Source organism: Saimiri boliviensis, chromosome 15 (assembly GCF_048565385.1).
Source record: "Saimiri boliviensis isolate mSaiBol1 chromosome 15, mSaiBol1.pri, whole genome shotgun sequence".
NCBI classification, from domain to species: domain Eukaryota; kingdom Metazoa; phylum Chordata; class Mammalia; order Primates; family Cebidae; genus Saimiri; species Saimiri boliviensis.
Window position 1 is genome coordinate 73051519 of NC_133463.1, and position 17417 is coordinate 73068935.

A 17417-nucleotide genomic window follows, 5' to 3' on the forward strand; every position below is an offset into this window, starting at 1 on the left:
TATGCAAACCAATTGCAACTCACCTTAAGAATATATTCTTGCAACAAGTAGCTTAATCTTGGCCAATCACAGCAGCTCAGCTTTCAGCCAATAACCAGCTGCAAACTGCTCAAACATGTCCAAATAAGGCAGACACAAACTGTAAGCAAAAAAGCTATTTCTGTGTATAATTTCCTTGTTCTGTCTATAAATACTCTCTGCCCACATTGCTGGAAGAAGTTCTCTAAACCTCTAAAGGTTCAGAGTGCTGCCCAATTCATGAGTTATTTCTTTGCTCAAATAAACTTTGTTATATTTAATCTGTCTAAAGTTTTTCTTTTAGCAGTTTGGCATCAAAAGTGAGACCTAAAGTATACCTCCAGGAGCACCAAGTGTCCAAGCAAAGGGCCAGAGCCCACTGTGCACATTGATCCCTCTGATTTGAGCACCGTGAATTTAAGTTTTGACCTCATTTACTTTATTTGCACATGTTTTACTAGAAAGGTTCAGGATTGGATTGGATCCCATTGGAAGACTCAGGTAGGTACCTTTTGAAAGTGGTTTCCCCTAAACCTAAAGAGTCTGGAAATCCACTTTCTAGGACACTGGCTAACTTAATAGAGAAAAATTACAGGCCCAGAACCTGTGTATTTTTGAAAAAATTGTCCTTAATCTTAGTAAGGATAACTTATAATTACAGTGGTCACAATAGAGAAGTTTTAACCTAGATTAAACTGTTCACTTGTGAGGTATATCAGAAAAGAAAGGATCCCAATGCCACAAAAGCAATGGAATGCATTCTTTAACTGGCAAACAGAGGTATTTAAAAGATAAATCAAAGACTGCCTCTTTAAAAGGTTCTTTACAGAAGGCAATTTTAAAAATCTTCAAAGTCTTTTTCACAAATACTATTCAAAAGCTGCAGCTAACTGGGCAGGAAATCTTATTCCACTGGCCAGAAAACCAATTTGCATCCAAGTATTTCCTTTTGTTTTTTTGAGACAGTTTCCCTGTGTTGCCAGGCTGGAGTGCAGTGGCACAATCTTGGCTAACTGCAACCTCCACCTCCTGGGTGCAAGTAACCCTCCTGTCTCAGCCTTCTGAGTAGCTGGGACTACAAATGTGTGCCACTACACCTGGCTATTTTTATATTTTTAGTAGAGATGAGGTTTTGCCATGTTGGCCAGGCTCCTGACCTCAGATCATCCACCTTCCTCTGCCTCCCAAAGGGCTTGGATTACAGGCCTGAACCACCGCACTTGGCAATCCAGGTATTCTTTAATAAATTAATGAGTGTTGCATTATTGTATGTGGAACATGGCTAAAAGTTTTAAATGAAAGGCATAATATCTGTTTCTGTTTATATGTTTATGTATGTCTGCATCTATGATATATACATATGTGTGATATTTTCTACATCCTTATGATATTGCCAAATTAAATTAAGAATGCTATTCAATTGACTTAAAGAAAAATAAGCACTTTTATAAATGAAGTATTTGTTCAGAAAAATAAGAACTGACCCAAATACTTTTTGAAGTTCATATGACTTGAGTAATCTTTGGCAAAAAAGAATATTATTGGTTTGATTAAAACAGACATATCTTCACAGTTGTTAACATTAAAATTAACACAGATACATGACACTTCCTACCTAGGTTTACCGGCAAAATAAACTTATGTTATCTCTACATTACAAAATTCGTCAGCAAGACAAGTAACTTAAGATAATGACTAGCTGTTTGATGCCCCATCTTGATAAGCAATCCAAGCACAATTATTAAAAACGAGTTAAACAGATGTAAGATAAAAGTCCTATGTGAAAGATGTCTTCCCTATACTGGAAGATTTTAACATTCTTATCATCAAGAATGGAAATTTGAGGCTGAGAAAAATGTGCACAATTTTATTCTCAGGCCTAGCCAAAAACCCAAAGAAGACAGAGATAACATTTTGCTTCTTCTACAGATTCTTATTACAGAGAGACTAAAGATACTTGGGGCCATTGGTAAACATGTTCTGTGCCACACAAACTGTGCTATAGGAAGTACACGCTTCTAGACATTATGCTTCATAGATTTGCAAATCCTCAGATGGCTGCTGTGACAAATAGTTCACAATTACTTGCTTCCTAGTGTCCTTTGGAAATTAAGGTCACTAAGAGTTCAGAATTCTACTTTATATACTAAAATTACTAAAAATAAGAGAAATAATTTTATATAAAGTATAAAAGAAAAGAATACATGGTTTTGGTAAGCAAAAGCTATAAAGCATAAGGATGTTTTGTTTCATTAAGGGAAAATGTAATTTTTGTTTGAAAGTAGAGTGGTTATTCCAAAATGAGAACAGGAAAAGTATAAAACAAAATCTAAATGCAGAAGAAAATTATAGGTTTGCGAAGGATGAATCTTGCAAAAAGAATTTTATGTGTGACAAAGACAGCTAAGATTAGATGGAAATTATTTATAAGTTTTTTCTTTAAAAAGGTGAGCATTAATATCAAGAGTATACTAATACAAAACTAGAATTTGGTCCCCTGTTTTAAACTGTAAGATATTCTTGGACTACTAGTCTGCTCTTAACAGGAAACTGTGAAAAGTTTTCTTTACCTTTTAGGTAATTCGTCTAGGAAACAAAGATTCTGTGTTTTACCAAAGTAATTTCTTGTGGTCCATGTTGCTTTTATTAGGTGTTTGAACACTTAAGAAAACAAAATCTTCACTATGAAAAGTGCTAAGGTTTCTCCACAACTATGTAGCTTTCTGCATATACCTTTGAAGTCTTGTAATTATCACTTTCGTTAAATGAATGACTACTGTTCACAGTGACCTGTAACCGTATTTTAAAGCATTTGATATTTTTGACATACTTCCTAAAATTAGATTCTTTTTTTTTTTTTTTTTTTTTTTGGACAGAGGTTCGCTCTTGTTACCCAGGCTGGAGAGCAATGGTGCGATCTCGGCTCACCGCAACCTCCGCCTCCTGGGTTCAGGCAATTCTCCTGCCTCGGCCTCCTGAGTAGCTGGGATTACAGACATGCGCCACCATGCCCAGCTAATTTTCTGTATTTTTAGTAGAGACGGGGTTTCACCAGGTTGACCAGGATGGTCTCAATCTCTCGACCTCGTGATCCACCCGCCTCAGCCTCCCAAAGTGCTGGAATTACAGGCTTGAGCCACCACGCCCGGCTTAAAATTAGATTCTTAATAAAGTGTTTCTCTTGACCTCAACTTTGATTTTCCAGACAGGCCCTTGAAACGGCTCAGAAGAATGCTTCTCCTTACATAAAAAGACAGATATTAAACTAATTGGGCTTATCTAACATACTAAATTATATGAGAAGTATTGCCAAGTAAGTTAGCTAAACTGTCTTTGATTTTCATTTGAATGGATGTGTTATTATGTGTTTCAAAAACTGAAATTCACAGCAATCTGATAGTTCTGGTATAATGCAATCCATCATCACTGTAGCTATCATATTCAAATGTTGTGTGCAACAGAAATAATCAAATTTCCATGTCAACTGCATCATCACTGTAATGAACACTCATCAAATATTTAGTCATGGCTATTTTAAGTTTTATCATTTACATTTGGTTATTATTTACCCTGGTACTTTCCTGAGCAACTATAAGCCTAAAGCATTACATCTTCAAGGAGATTCGTGTAAACAGGACTCTTAGAAGTACAAGTTTCTGGTATCTTTAAGATCATAGCATTGGACTAAGTCCAAGAACGCTAAGAAAAATATTCATTGGTTCATAAAACTGCTAACTCAACAGGCAGAACAAGAATTAATTAAATACTAAGGAAATGCCTTGGCAGATTTTCACAGCTCAACCAGTACTGAAATTGTTACGGTTTGAATGAACTCCATGAGATTAATCCAAGTCAAATTACCTATGATAACATGTATAATAAACAAGTGCTCTGCACCTGAATTAGAGAAATGAAATTGTTATTTAAAAGGATATAAATCCAATGTTAAGCATGGCTCATGGAAAGACTGGACAGCTGCCTGGTCATTCCTGACTCCTGAAAGCTTCCATTATTAAAAGCTCTGCACTCCATGACTCATCATAGAAGAGACAAAACGATCCAAATTATGAGGGAAAAAATTGTTTGAGTGATTGTTCTAAGATTGCTAAAATGGTTTATAACTAACGTTTGGTTTGGCAAACCCATAATTCTGGTAAGATAATAAAAAACCTGAGGTAATACATTTCTAGCACCTAATGAATCATTTGAACACTTAAAGATGAACTTCATTCAATTACCACATTTAACATAGGTTTTATGATTATATAGAAGCTTTCTGATTGTACATAAGGCTGATGCTATAAGAGCAACTAAAAGGCTATCAGAAAATGTGTTTCCTTTATGGGGCATTCCTGGAGAAATCTCCAGTGATAGAGGTATTCATTTCAATGGACAAGTTATAAAACAAATAAGGTTTTACAAACACAACAGCATTAAACAAAGCTAACTGAATTGACTTGACGGCCTTGGTCAAAGGTATTACCAATTGACGGCAATCAGATCCACTCCACTAGAAAACACAGATTGATCCCTTATGTAATAGCTACTAGAATGCCTATGTCCCTGATAATAGAACCTCGTGTATCTACCACTCTTATAAACTCTTATAAACTCTGACATGATGCCATATTGAGAGGTTTAAATGTAAGATGCTGAAGTATATTTTCATCAGGTAAAAGAAGCCCTTCATGACCCACCAACTGATGACAATCAGACCTTTTACTGCCTAGAATCTGGAGATTAGGTCTTTTGAAAAAGACACCATAGAAAGACTGCTCTTGAATTCTTTTGGAAGAAACAATACCAAGTTGTTCTCTGCAGTAAAATTTCAGGGCTTTGAATCTTGGATCCACATCTCTTAACTCAAGAGGGTCCCTCTAGACTCTTGAGACTGTATACCAGAGACTTCAAGGTAAGGCTGACCAGGAAAGCTATTTTTTATTTTACCCAGAAGCAGATGGCATCCTCGATGTGAACAGCTTTCCCAAGATTACAGATCAAGACTTCTCTGTCACCATGAAACCTGTGACTTTTTTCCTCTTTGGGCTGTGTTTCTTTCCTGTTTATATACGGCAAGATAATGTGATAATTAAGATTTCATAATTAACAGCTTCTGCAATTGAATGTTAGATATGGCATGTTACTAACAGTAGGCAAAACCCATAGTGAGGGTTTTGCAGTTAAATTAGGCCTAAAATTGTGTAAGAAAACCAAAGGAAGACAATTTGAGTTTGTAGACAAATGTATAACCCTAATTCCTTGTCAGTAGCCTCCAACTTTGCAATGATTCAATAATGGAGCCTTAGACAAATAATGCTAGTGCTTTTCTAATAGTGACCTCTAATGTACAAAGCATTCCACAAGGAACTGCCTGTTGTGTACCTCCAAGATATATTTTTATCTGTGGAGGATTTAATGATCAACCATATATGTGGGCAATTCCATGTCCTTATAAGTGGAAAATAAGGAGTCAATGTGGTTTAGAAATTCTAACAGTATTACCATCACTGCCACTGCTAACTGTAATTTTTCAGAGGATGCAAATTTGCCAGCAGGTGCAAATCCTCTAAATGGGCTTTTTTTTTTTTTTTTTGGTAAAATACTCCTTCCCTGGCTTGGCATAAATGTAAATGACATTATGATTAGAAATTTGTCTCAAACATTAGCTACTACAGCTGACTCTACTGCAAGGGCTATAGTTGCCCAGCAAACTTCTACAAATTCTCTTGCTAAACCTGTTTTAGACAGCATCATTGCTTTGGACTCTGGTGGCTGAACAAAGAAGATTATATGCAATAGATAACACCTCCTGCTGCACTTGCATAAATACATCTGGTATGACAGAAACTCAGTTGCCAGAAATCAATAAATAAGCTACTTGGTTAAAACAAGTAGATTCTTCTTTAGATCATTTTTTATGTATTTGATTTTGATTGGTTCAATTGGCAGGAGGGCTTGTTAAGAAGTATACTTCAGTCTCTTAGTATTATCCCCCTGATAGCCATGATAATAGTCTCCCTGGTGTACCATATCCTTTCAAGAGTATTAAATGCTCACGTATAGCCATCCACTATACGTCAAATGGCCTCACTATGAATAAAAATGTGAAGAGAAGATAAACATTCAGCTTACCTGACGTTAAGAATTGTGAATTAAATAGAGAGCAAACAAGTCTTTTATGATGGTGACAAAAAGAGTGGTGTCAATGCCCAAAATTTCGGTCAATCTCTCAAAACTGAGAGACTGATCAAAAGGGAGAAACTGCTGAATTAAAGTTGGCCTAGAGCTGCTTCCATGTGTAGGAAACTGCAATCTAATTTTGTATGTAAAGAAACTGAAACCTGCCAGGCGCGGTGGCTCATGCCTGTAATTCCAGCACTTTGGGAGGCCAAGGCAGGTGGATCATGAGGTCAAGAGATCGAGACCATCCTGGTCAACATGGTGAAACCCCATCTCTACTAAAAATACAAAAAATTAGCTGGGCATGGTGGCGCATGCCTGTAATCCCAGCTACTCAGGAGGCTGAGGCAGAAGAATTGCCTGAACCCAGGAGGCAGAGGTTGCAGTGAGCCGAGATCGTGCCATTGCACTCCAGCCTGGGTAACAAGAGCAAAACTTCATCTCAAAAAAAAAAAAAAAGAAACTGCAACCTATCTCCAGTATATTCTTGTAACAAGTAGCTGGCCCTTGGCCAATAACAGGAGCTGACCTTTCAGCCAATGATAGGCTGCAAGCTGCTCAGACACCTCCAAATAAGGAAAACACCAACTTGTAAACAAAAGGCTGTTTCTGTATGTCACTTCCATCTGTCTATAAATAATGCCTGCCCATGTGTCGCTAGGAGAAGCTCTCTAAATCTTTGCAGGTTTGTCACCAGTAAAGGTTCAGAGAGATACCCAACTCATGAGTTGTCTCTTTGCTCAGATGAACTCTGTTAACTTTAATTTTTCTCTAGATTATCTTTTTTTTTTTTTTTAAGGCGGAGTTTCGCTCTTGTTACCCAGGCTGGAGTGCAATGGCGCGATCTCGGCTCACCGCAACCTCCGCCTCCTGGGTTCAGGCAATTCTCCTGCCTCAGCCTCCTGAGTAGCTGGGATTACAGGCACACGCCACCATGCCCAGCTAATTTTTTATATTTTTAGTAGAGACGGGGTTTCACCATGTTAACCAGGATGGTCTCGATCTCTCGACCTCGTGATCCACCCGCCTCGGTCTCCCAAAGGGCTGGGATTACAGGCTTGAGCCACCGCGCCCGGCTAGATTATCTTTTAACACTACTAAAAGATACAACCTAAATTAAAAATCAATAGACTTTGGTAAAAGAAATGTGCAACACCTATAGTTTCTACATTTTAGTCACCCTTATAAAATTACAAAACATTTTTACACCAATGGTGATGCTGGAACACAAAAACAGGGCCAATGGCATACAGAGTGAGTTCTATTATTTATTAGAAACTAATTTATCATTTCAATTGTTTAATGTTCCATTAAATTTAACAATACTGTATTAATCCATTCTTACACTGCTGTAAAGATACTACCTGCGACTGGGTAACTTATAAAGAAAGGAAGTTTAATTGACTCACAGTTTTGCATGGCTGGGAAGGCTTCAGGAAACACAATCATGGCAGAAGGCAAACGGAAAGCAAGGCATATCTTACACAGCATCAGGAGAGAGCAAGTGTGCAGGGGAAACTGCCACATTTTAAAACCATCAGATCTTGTGAGTTCTTCCTCCTTATCATAAGAACAGCATGGGGGAACTGCCCCCATGATCTAATCATTTCCTACCATGTCCCTCCCTCGACACCTGGGGATTACAATTTGAGATGAGATTTGGGTGGGGACACAGAGCCAAACCATATCACTACTTTACAAGGTATGTAAATCCATACTCGAAATAAAATAAAATCTGAAAAGCCAAGAGTCTTATTTCCTAGTCTATTTTTTTATTATGCTTTCATGGAAATAATGATTCTTAATGTGATATTTCAGTCTATTATCATGGATGTAAAAAGCAATATACAATCACAAATGAAGGGGAGAACTCCAAATTATTTATAATAAGCTTAATAAGAAAAGTATCAAAGCATCAGCCACAGTGGCTCATGCATGTAATCCCAACACTTTGGGAGGCCAAGATGGGCAGATCAACTGAGGTCAGGAGTTCGATACCAACATGGGAAACCCCATCTCTACTAAAAATACAAAAAATTAGCCAGGCATGGTGGTGGGTGCCTATAATCTCAGCTACTCAGGAGGCTGAGGCAGGAAGAATTGCTTGAACCAGGGAGGCAGAGGTTGCAGTGAATTGAGATCATGCCACTGCACTCCAGCCTCGGCGAGAGAGCGAGACTCTAGCTCAGAAAAAAAAAAAAAAAAAGGGAAAGTAAAAGATAAGTACCAAAGCAGCTTCACTGTGAGATGACAGAAAAGGAATAGTTTAATGCATATAGTATTCCTTTAGTACAAATAACTCAGTGTGTCTAATTATGCAGTTTCTGACCTCTGACCACCTAGTATTTATTCCAGACTCACCCCACTATCTTTCTCAAAAAAGTACAGGAAGTAGACATGGCAACACAAATCACAGTCTGGCCTAATTAGAAGATTTATGAAAAGAATAGATATTAAACTAGTGAGTTTAAGCAATAATTTGGGGACTGAGGGTCTCAGTTACCCATATTTCTGAACATTATGAATAATTGTTTAGTCCTTTAACAGAACCAAAAGTTCAAATGGGTAAGGTAAAATTTACAATAAATATACAATATATTAAAGAACACAAACTTAAAATGCAAACCATGCTGTAAGCAAAATAATTTAAGCAAATCAAATGCCAAAGCATCCAACATGCACCAAAAGTGGTTTACAAAGCAACACAGCAGTGTTTTTTCAAAAAGAAACAAATTCATATGGCCAAGTTATATAGTTATAAAAACTGACACTCAAAACTGAAAAACGAATGTTAAGCTTTCTAAAGTTAAGCTCTTTAGAAATAGCAGAGAGCATAGCTTTTAATTTAGATTTTAATTAACTAGTCTTTTTAAATAGAAATTTTAATTGTAAAAGAACTTTTTAATTATTTTTAAATATGTATGTCTTACATAAAACTCATACAGGTCCTTGAGTGTAATCTTGTAATTTAATTTAGCATTTAAAAGTAATTACTGCAACATATACATTATGTAGAAAAGAAATTTCTACTTCAATTTTATAAAAACAAATATCATAATGGAAATTGGAGACCTAAAATGAAAGCGGTCAGGAGAAAGGTGAAGGACAAAAAAATTACCTATTGGGTACAATGTATACTATTCAGGTAATGGGTACACCAAAAGCCCAGGCTTCATCACTATACAATTTCTCCAGGTAAGCAAAAACTACTTGTACCCCTAAAACTATCAATTTTTAATTAAATAATTAAGTAAATAAAAGAACTAGAACTGTCACCTTGTTAACCTTCCAGGGAACTTACCACGCGACCTGAGACTTCACTGCAACCGGTTAACTAGAAGCAGCAAATGAATTCCAGACTGGTAGAGGCCAGCGGTATAACAGCTGAGGACAGGAGCTGGCCAGTAGCAGTCATGAAGAAAACTATAGTATTCAATTAATCATCACCTTTACTAACAACCACATTAATGTACTATCCCCATTAACTGTTTAACTCTGACTTAAGTAATAGTAAATACTAGAGCCACAATAATTGTACCTCTTAGTACAATTGCATTTCATGGTCGTTTTTTTTTTTTTTAAAGGATAATCAGATATACTACTGATCTGTGATCTTACACATATAACTGTGTACTTTAACAATTATATATACTACTAAAATTATATTCCTTCCCTTCTTTTATGCCTATAGAAGATAAAGAAAATAATTACTATATACAATGATATTCCTTTTTAAAAGGCTAAGATATTAAAACAACAGTAAAACTTTAAAAAAATCTTGTGCTTTGGCCGGGCACAGTGGCTCACGCCTGTAATCCCAGCACTTTGGGAGGCCAAGGTGGGTGGATCACAAGGTCAGGAGTTCGAGATCAGCCTGGCCAATGTGGTAAAACCCTGTCTTTAAGAAAAAAAATAAATAAATCTTATGCTTTTACTTATAGAGATAGTAGTATATAACTTTTTGTTTAAAAAATCATATAGCTATGGATGATACTGTAGAGAGAAAGCCTAAGGCAAGCTAGAATAAAATAATTTATCTTGAAACATCGTAAGTGGTAGCTCTGTGAACAGTCTACACAGATTCGCAAAAGATACTCATTTTAAAATAAAATCGTTTCATATCTAGAAAGCGGTAGAGGCTTTTCAGTGTATGATATATTACCTTCTTCCCTTTCAGTCATTCCCTGAATAAGAATTCTTTCACAGAATGTTGAAGCTGAAAGAATTCTTAGAGACCATTTGCCAGTAGTTCTCAACATGTAGTGGTCCCTTCCCCTAGAAGAGGTTTACATATGCAGGGTTGTTTTGGATATGACAATGACTGGGAAATTCTACCACCCTCATTAAGGATTCTAGACTTCCTACAATGTACAATAGAGTCCTTTGTAATGAAGAATTATCCAACCCAAATACCAAAAGCACACCCACTGTGAAATACTGACTTAATTCTCCACTTTCAAGATTAGTCACTTAGGCCCAGAGAAGTTAATTGACTTACTCAACGACACACAGCTAAGTCCAGAACTCAGATTCTCATTTTCCCATTCTACTTCTCATTCAATTAATAAATTCTCAATAGAAAAACATAGAAGAACCAAAAATCAATCATATATGCATATATAAAACACTGTCAACCCTGGTCATATATTAGTATTTGAAATTGAAATAAAACAGCATTTAAATAAATAAATCTAAAATACTAATAAATAAATCTAAATACTAGATTTTTAAATAAATCTAAAATACTAATATCCTTTTCAAATTGCTTTTTTTTCTCATAAAATATAATTCCCCTTCAGATACATATTTTTTTAAAACCATTCAAGTTAAAACAAAGAGAAAACCAAATGATAGATCATAGTTACCAAATAAAATATTTTTTGAATGGAGGTATTAGGTGGTTTCTGCTGGATGGTTTCAGAACAACTGGAAACTATTACATAGTTCCAAAACAACTGGATACCCTATAACCTAGGGCTAATCAATTGCTAACACTGAAGAAATGTATTAGAGTGAAAAACAGCACTAACTAAAAGCCCAAAAGACTTAACACAAATACCTACTCTGATACAAAATTAGTCACTAAATCTTCAGCAGGTTACAAGCCCTCTGGGTGTTAGTTTTATGATACAAAAAACGAGTTGGTTTTCATGATCCTTTCAAGAGAGGTACCATCTAAACATTCATACAGAAGTATACTACTTTAAGTAGGGATATAACTAAACACTGAGTCTCAAAAGCTAAGAGCACTGACAGGTAAGTCCTACTATCAGTTATCATTCAGCAACACCTAATCTCCCAGTGACATTGTTTGCCCTAATCTATAAGAATAAGTATCTTATTCTTAATAGAATAAAATGTGAATTTTATTCAAATAAATCTGAGTAAGTATCAAATAAGTATTTGAGAACTAAAGTATCTTCAGAATATTTCAAAATTAACATTTTATTCTTCAAAATACATTTGCATTAAATGTTCAACTTCTACATGCAAATTGAGATTAAAAATTTTTAATATTAGAGCTGGCAAAGTAAGAGCATGCTGGGGTATTTTTGCAGACAATGTACTAATATGTCATTGTGTGTGTCTGTGTGCCTGTGTCTGTATGTAAACACACTATGCCCCTATATTTCTCTGAAGTTCTTACAGATTAGTTTTTGCCTGACATCATATACAGTCTGAGTTTTATTTAACTCTTAGCCCTACAAAATTTCAATTGGTCCACAAAATATTTCAGATTCCTTTTCATACACTGTGTTATACTTCTTAGGCAAAGTAACTAAATCAAATACTAATCAGAAATAAATAAAACAGGGACAGAGAGATATTTGTTTTACTATTTCTCTCTCTCCCCCCTCCCTCTTTCATAACATACCCCTACTCACTCTCTCACTCTTTCTCTCTCTCTCTCTCTCTCTCTCTCTCTCTTACACACACACACACACACACACACACACACACACTCTTCTACCACCACCAAAGCATGTAACCTGAGTTAGACATCAAGCTGAATGGTGGCTGAATCTAAAACATTTTCATGAATGACCTTAATATGAACTTATTTAAGGCTGTCAAACTATTCAAAAACATCTTTTAAAAACACTCTGCATTTCCAGTAGCGATTGTACTTAAATGCAGTCTCTGTTTGCAATATTCTGAAGATTTCCCTGCATGAGGTCCTTTTTTCCTACTCATTTGTCCTAAAGAAATTCATAGACTTCATTGCTTCTGACGTTTCACTTGCTATGGTTATTTCATCAATTTTTAAATATTCTATTTAAATATTATTAAATATAAGTGATTTTGCCTTTTCTTAAGGTCATGAATTTAATCCTTCAGTTAGTCAAGCATGCAATTATTGTTCTATCATACAGATGGTCAAAAACACTAATGCGAAAAGAAAAAATTTAGGCATTCTATTTCAAACAAGCAAGAAGTTCCATCAAATAGACGCTTTACTACTTGAAATAAACATCTGGCAAACAATCAACACTGTAAGATTGTACTATACCAAAACTATCAGGGATCTCTGCTGAGGATACTTCCTTTGCACGCTTCACAATGGCAATCTCAGGTTTGGGATATCTGCATGCTGAAAGTATTTTAAAATTAAAATATATTCACACAACAAAGTAAACAAAATATGTACACATTTCTAAATATATTTATAACTTAGAAGTGCCACATGCTAGTATACAGGCAGTCTTTGCTTTACACAGTAGGTGGGGCCATATAATTGATAATGCAAGTTTAAACTGTACAAAGCAGTTTTAGTAACCAATGGGAAAAGTTGCAATTATTCTGTAACCTTTCAAATTTTTTTGGCAAAACGCAAAAAACTCTTACGACAGGTATAAACATAAAGGCCAATTTTGAAAATAGTGAAACTAGCCAGAAGCAGTGGCTCACGCCTGTAATCCCAGCACTCTAGGAGGCCAAGGCAAGTGGATCATGAGGTCAGGTGTTTTGATACCAACCTGGCCAACACAGTAAAACCCCATCTCTACTAAAAATACAAAAAATTAGCCAGGTATGGTGGTAGGCACCTGTAATCCCAGTTACTCAGGAGGCTGAGGCAGAATCACTTGAACCCAGGAGGCAGAGGTTGCAGTGAGCTGAGATCACGCCACTGCACTCCACTCCAGTCTGGGCAACAGTACAAGACTCTATCTCAGAAAAACAAATAAACAAAAAAGAAAATAGTAAAACTAATGTTTACTTAGCATAGTTTAAAACATTAGAAAGACTATTACAGTGTTTTGTGTTTTTTCGAAAAAACAGTGCTAGTCTTCTCATACAACTTCTCATCATATAATATACAGTGAGCATCTTTCCATACCTTGATAAATTGTCATACACTTTTCTAAGTCTGGATTAGTTTCTAACATTTTATTCTTTATATTTCCAATGTCATGATATATCTCCAAGGGTTTCTTTAATGTGAACTTTTTGCCAGGGTCACTTCCCCTGAAATGGCTTCATCTTTTCACCACAACCTCCTCATTGTCTTCATTTATATTGGTAAGTTCATCCTCCCTAACCTCTTCTGCATGTATATCTGTAGTCTCTCAAATGGCAGCAGTTCAATAGCAGTATCAACATTCCCAAATCAGCTATTTCGTCTATACTTCATTTATACTTGATTGGAATTTCAGTTCAGCATTTTCGCTTTTTGTTTCGTGGCTGCTCTTTCATCTTGTTTGGTCAATTTCCTTTTGAATATTCATTTTGTAAAACATCACATAGGTTATCAATGAGAGACAAGGAAGAAACATACCTACATGCTCTGCTGTCTGTGTGTGAACTGAAAGATATACCAATCACCAAGAGACTAAAGAAAAGTGATGTGATTGGTCATGATCGTGATGCACATGTTTTTACGGAGTGATTTATGGACTGAGGAGCTAGCAGCAAAGTTTGTATTTTATACAATTAATGAAAGTTATTATACTGTACTAAATTAATTTGAACTGAGTTGTTGGGGACTGATGTTATTTAACTAAAACATTGTTACTGAGATTTATGAGTATGAAAATTATGTAAAGCAGGGACTGCCTATAATAATGAAAAATTAATTATTTAATGAAATTTGCATAAATCCAGAAAAATAATAGGGTATTAAAATTTAATATACATTTGTTTTCTGCATAAACAAATTAATGTAAAATCAAAGGAACAAGATACTCTTTCTTAGAAGTCAAATGTTTTCCACTTAAATTCTTGGACTTTACTATCGTTCAAATATAAAAGAGTAGTTGATTTATAATAAAGCAGAGTTCAATGATCAAATTTTTTATTTAAAAACAAAAAAAACCCCTTCATCATAAATCATCTAGTAAGTTTTTTTGGGATCTGCCTTTGCATTTGTCGCTTAGAAAAAAAAAACTTCTTAAAAACTACTAACGGGGAAAAAAAATTACAGAAAATAGCCCCTGATCGCAAAGTATGACATGAAGTCAGTAGGATATACAGACATGAGATGATTACAGAACAAAAAATATATAGTGTAAGTTTCCAGAAAGGAGAAATCATTTCCCTAAGAAGTAGGAGGCAAATTCCAAGAAGATGAAGAATTTGGCCTTAAAGTATTGCAGGATTTAAGTAAGTGAGGGGAGGTGGGATTTCTCTTCTCTTTCCCATAAAGCTCTGTCCAAAAGCCATGAGGAAGAAATGAGTGAGACGGCATCTGTGTAGGAGGCAGTGGAAGCCACAGTCGCCTAGAACAGGGTTTTAGAGCTCAAGCAGTGTGAGGTGTATCCACACAGGGAGGTCAGTCTGGTACAAGCTGTCAGAAACCAGCTGGGCCGGATGCAGTGGCTCACGCCCATTTTGGGAGGCTGAGGCAGGCAGATCACTTGAGGTCAGGAGTTTCAGACCAGCCTGGCCAAAATGGGGAAACCCCGTCTCTACTAAAAATACAAAAATTCACTGGGCATGGTACATGGTAGCACAAGCCTGTAATCTCAGCTACTGGGGAGGATGAGGCAGGAGAGTTGTTTGAACCCAAGGGGGAGAGGTTGCAGTGAGCAGAAATCATGCCATTACACTCGAGCCTAGGCAACAGAGGGAGGCTCTGTCTAAAAAAAAAAAAAGGAACCCAGTTGGTTGAGAAAGGCTTCCACATGGTAAGGGGAAGGGTTTGTGGCTCAAGGGTGTCAGTGCCCAAACTGGTGTGAGGAGAGCATCTGTATAGGAATATGTGGGCAGTAGCAGTGATGAGATTTTGGTGACAGGAGTAGTGGTCAAAAATGAATAAATATATTAAAAATAACAGGAGCTAGGAATTTCTCCATCAGAGAATGGAGTTATAAATACAGAAAGTGAGAAAACTAGAATATGCCCTGTGGTATTAAATTGGTATTGAAGAAATTATAATGAATCTTTATAATATATAGAGCTACACAGAACTATAAATAATACAGATCATGTATATAAATACATACATTCATTTATTTACTAGCTCCGTCTACTCTTAAGGCAACACCCTAATAGTTATGAGCACATCTAATGCCCAGATCTTGGTTTCTCAATACAATTCCACACTGAAAGAAACCAGTTTCTTGTAAAATGGCTGATTCTAGGGCTAGAGCAGGAAAAGTGGATTATTCAAGCCAGGAATTATTCAAGGAGTAATAGAGACAGGTCAAAAAGACACAGAAACCAGCTTGCAGGGGTTCTTACTGGCCAAATATGGGGTAGCTGGAAAATAAAAAATGATAGTAACAAATTATAACCCATTGAATAGAAATCCATTAGTATATATTGAGATAAATTGTTACAGTGAATGATGAGGAATGGGATATTTCATAGACTCAAAGTATCACTTCACAAAAGACTTACCAATTATAAAAAGGAAAACAGTAACTTTTGAATGGGTAAGTCAGATAGATACCATGTTAGTCAAATGTGCAAAGTTAACATCACCAAGGACAAATTGAAATCATGGGCCATATGATAGGATGAAAAAGATTATAATATTGATTCTGTGATATTCCTGTTAAAGATGCATAACTGAAATATATTCATAAAGAAAGAGAGAAACCAATTTGGGTTTCTCTCAAAGACATGCTACAAAATACCCAAAGACAAGCTACAAAAAAACTGGTCTATAATCCCCAAAAGTGTAAAGGTCAACGCAACTCAAGGGGAAGACTAAGGAACTGTTCCAGATGGATGGAAATTAAAAATAGGTAAAAACTAAATCAGAACTAAATGTACAGTTCTAATCTAAATCTTTTTGCTCTAAAGAATTACCGAGATAATTGGTGGAACTTGAACGACATCAGAGTACTAGAAGGTAGTAAGATACCCATGTTATATTGTGGCTATTCAGGACAATGTTCTTGTTTATAGGAAATACATACCACAGTACTCCAGTCGCAGTGGACACTGTGGTACATAATCTGATCCTTAGCTGCCAGAAGTCCTGATAAAGAAACAGCCTTCAACAATCAGTCATCTTGGGGATTTGACTCAGCTGAAGAATGCTGCCTCACTCAACGATCTGTACCCTGCCCAGGGCACTCCATAACTAATAGCTTGTTTTCACAGACACAGAGGCCCAAACCTCTCGCCCAACTCAAGACAACACAAAAGCGTCATCCCATCTCCAAAACTCCCTAGAGTGTCAGCTGAAGCTTCCACTGAAACGGTATCACAATTTTACTACTACCTCTGCCCAGGCCTCCTTTCCCTTCACTTCCCTTCCCAAGGTGAGGATTCCAACAGCATTATTCAACCAACTACTTGCATGTTCATCTTTGTCTCAGAAATTGCTTGCCAAGGAACTCAATCTGTGAAAGGAATGATAGGGCATCATATCAGAAAGTTATTATCTAATGATTTAGGAGAGGAGAAAAAAAGTTTCTTGTGCCATACTTGAAACTCTTCTGTAAATTTAAGACTGTTTCAAAATGTAAAATGAAATTAAAAAAAAATAAGGTGGGAAAAACACAGGAGAATAATATTTTAAAAAGCAGAAAAGAAAAAAGTATGATAAAGGTCACAGTTTAATAAAGAAATTAGACTATCCAATGGACAGTGTATTCCAGGTAATAATGGGAAGTAAAGGACAGATAGAATAGTAGTTCTTGCTTACTTAGGACAGATGCAACTGGACACCATAAGAAGGGTACAGCTAAAAGTAGGTAAACAGCTAAAGGCAGAGAGGGAGATTTTCAGGCAGTATGAAGCTACTAGGGTATGCACAAATTGGGGGA

General features: G+C 36.1%; 1 protein-coding gene across 2 annotated transcripts in view; it reads right to left on the bottom strand.

The window, feature by feature from the left end:
• The window catches only part of TMEM65 (transmembrane protein 65), a 74526-nt gene that overhangs the window by 39119 nt on the left and 17990 nt on the right, over positions 1-17417 (bottom strand). Inside the window, exon 2 of one of the 2 annotated variants that reach the window (XM_039464924.2) lies at positions 12710-12790. The exons of the other annotated variant lie outside the window; for it this stretch is intronic. Coding sequence (XP_039320858.1) covers positions 12710-12790 — 81 coding nt within the window. The remainder of the gene's footprint in view (positions 1-12709; positions 12791-17417) is intronic. 2 annotated transcript variants of the gene reach the window in all.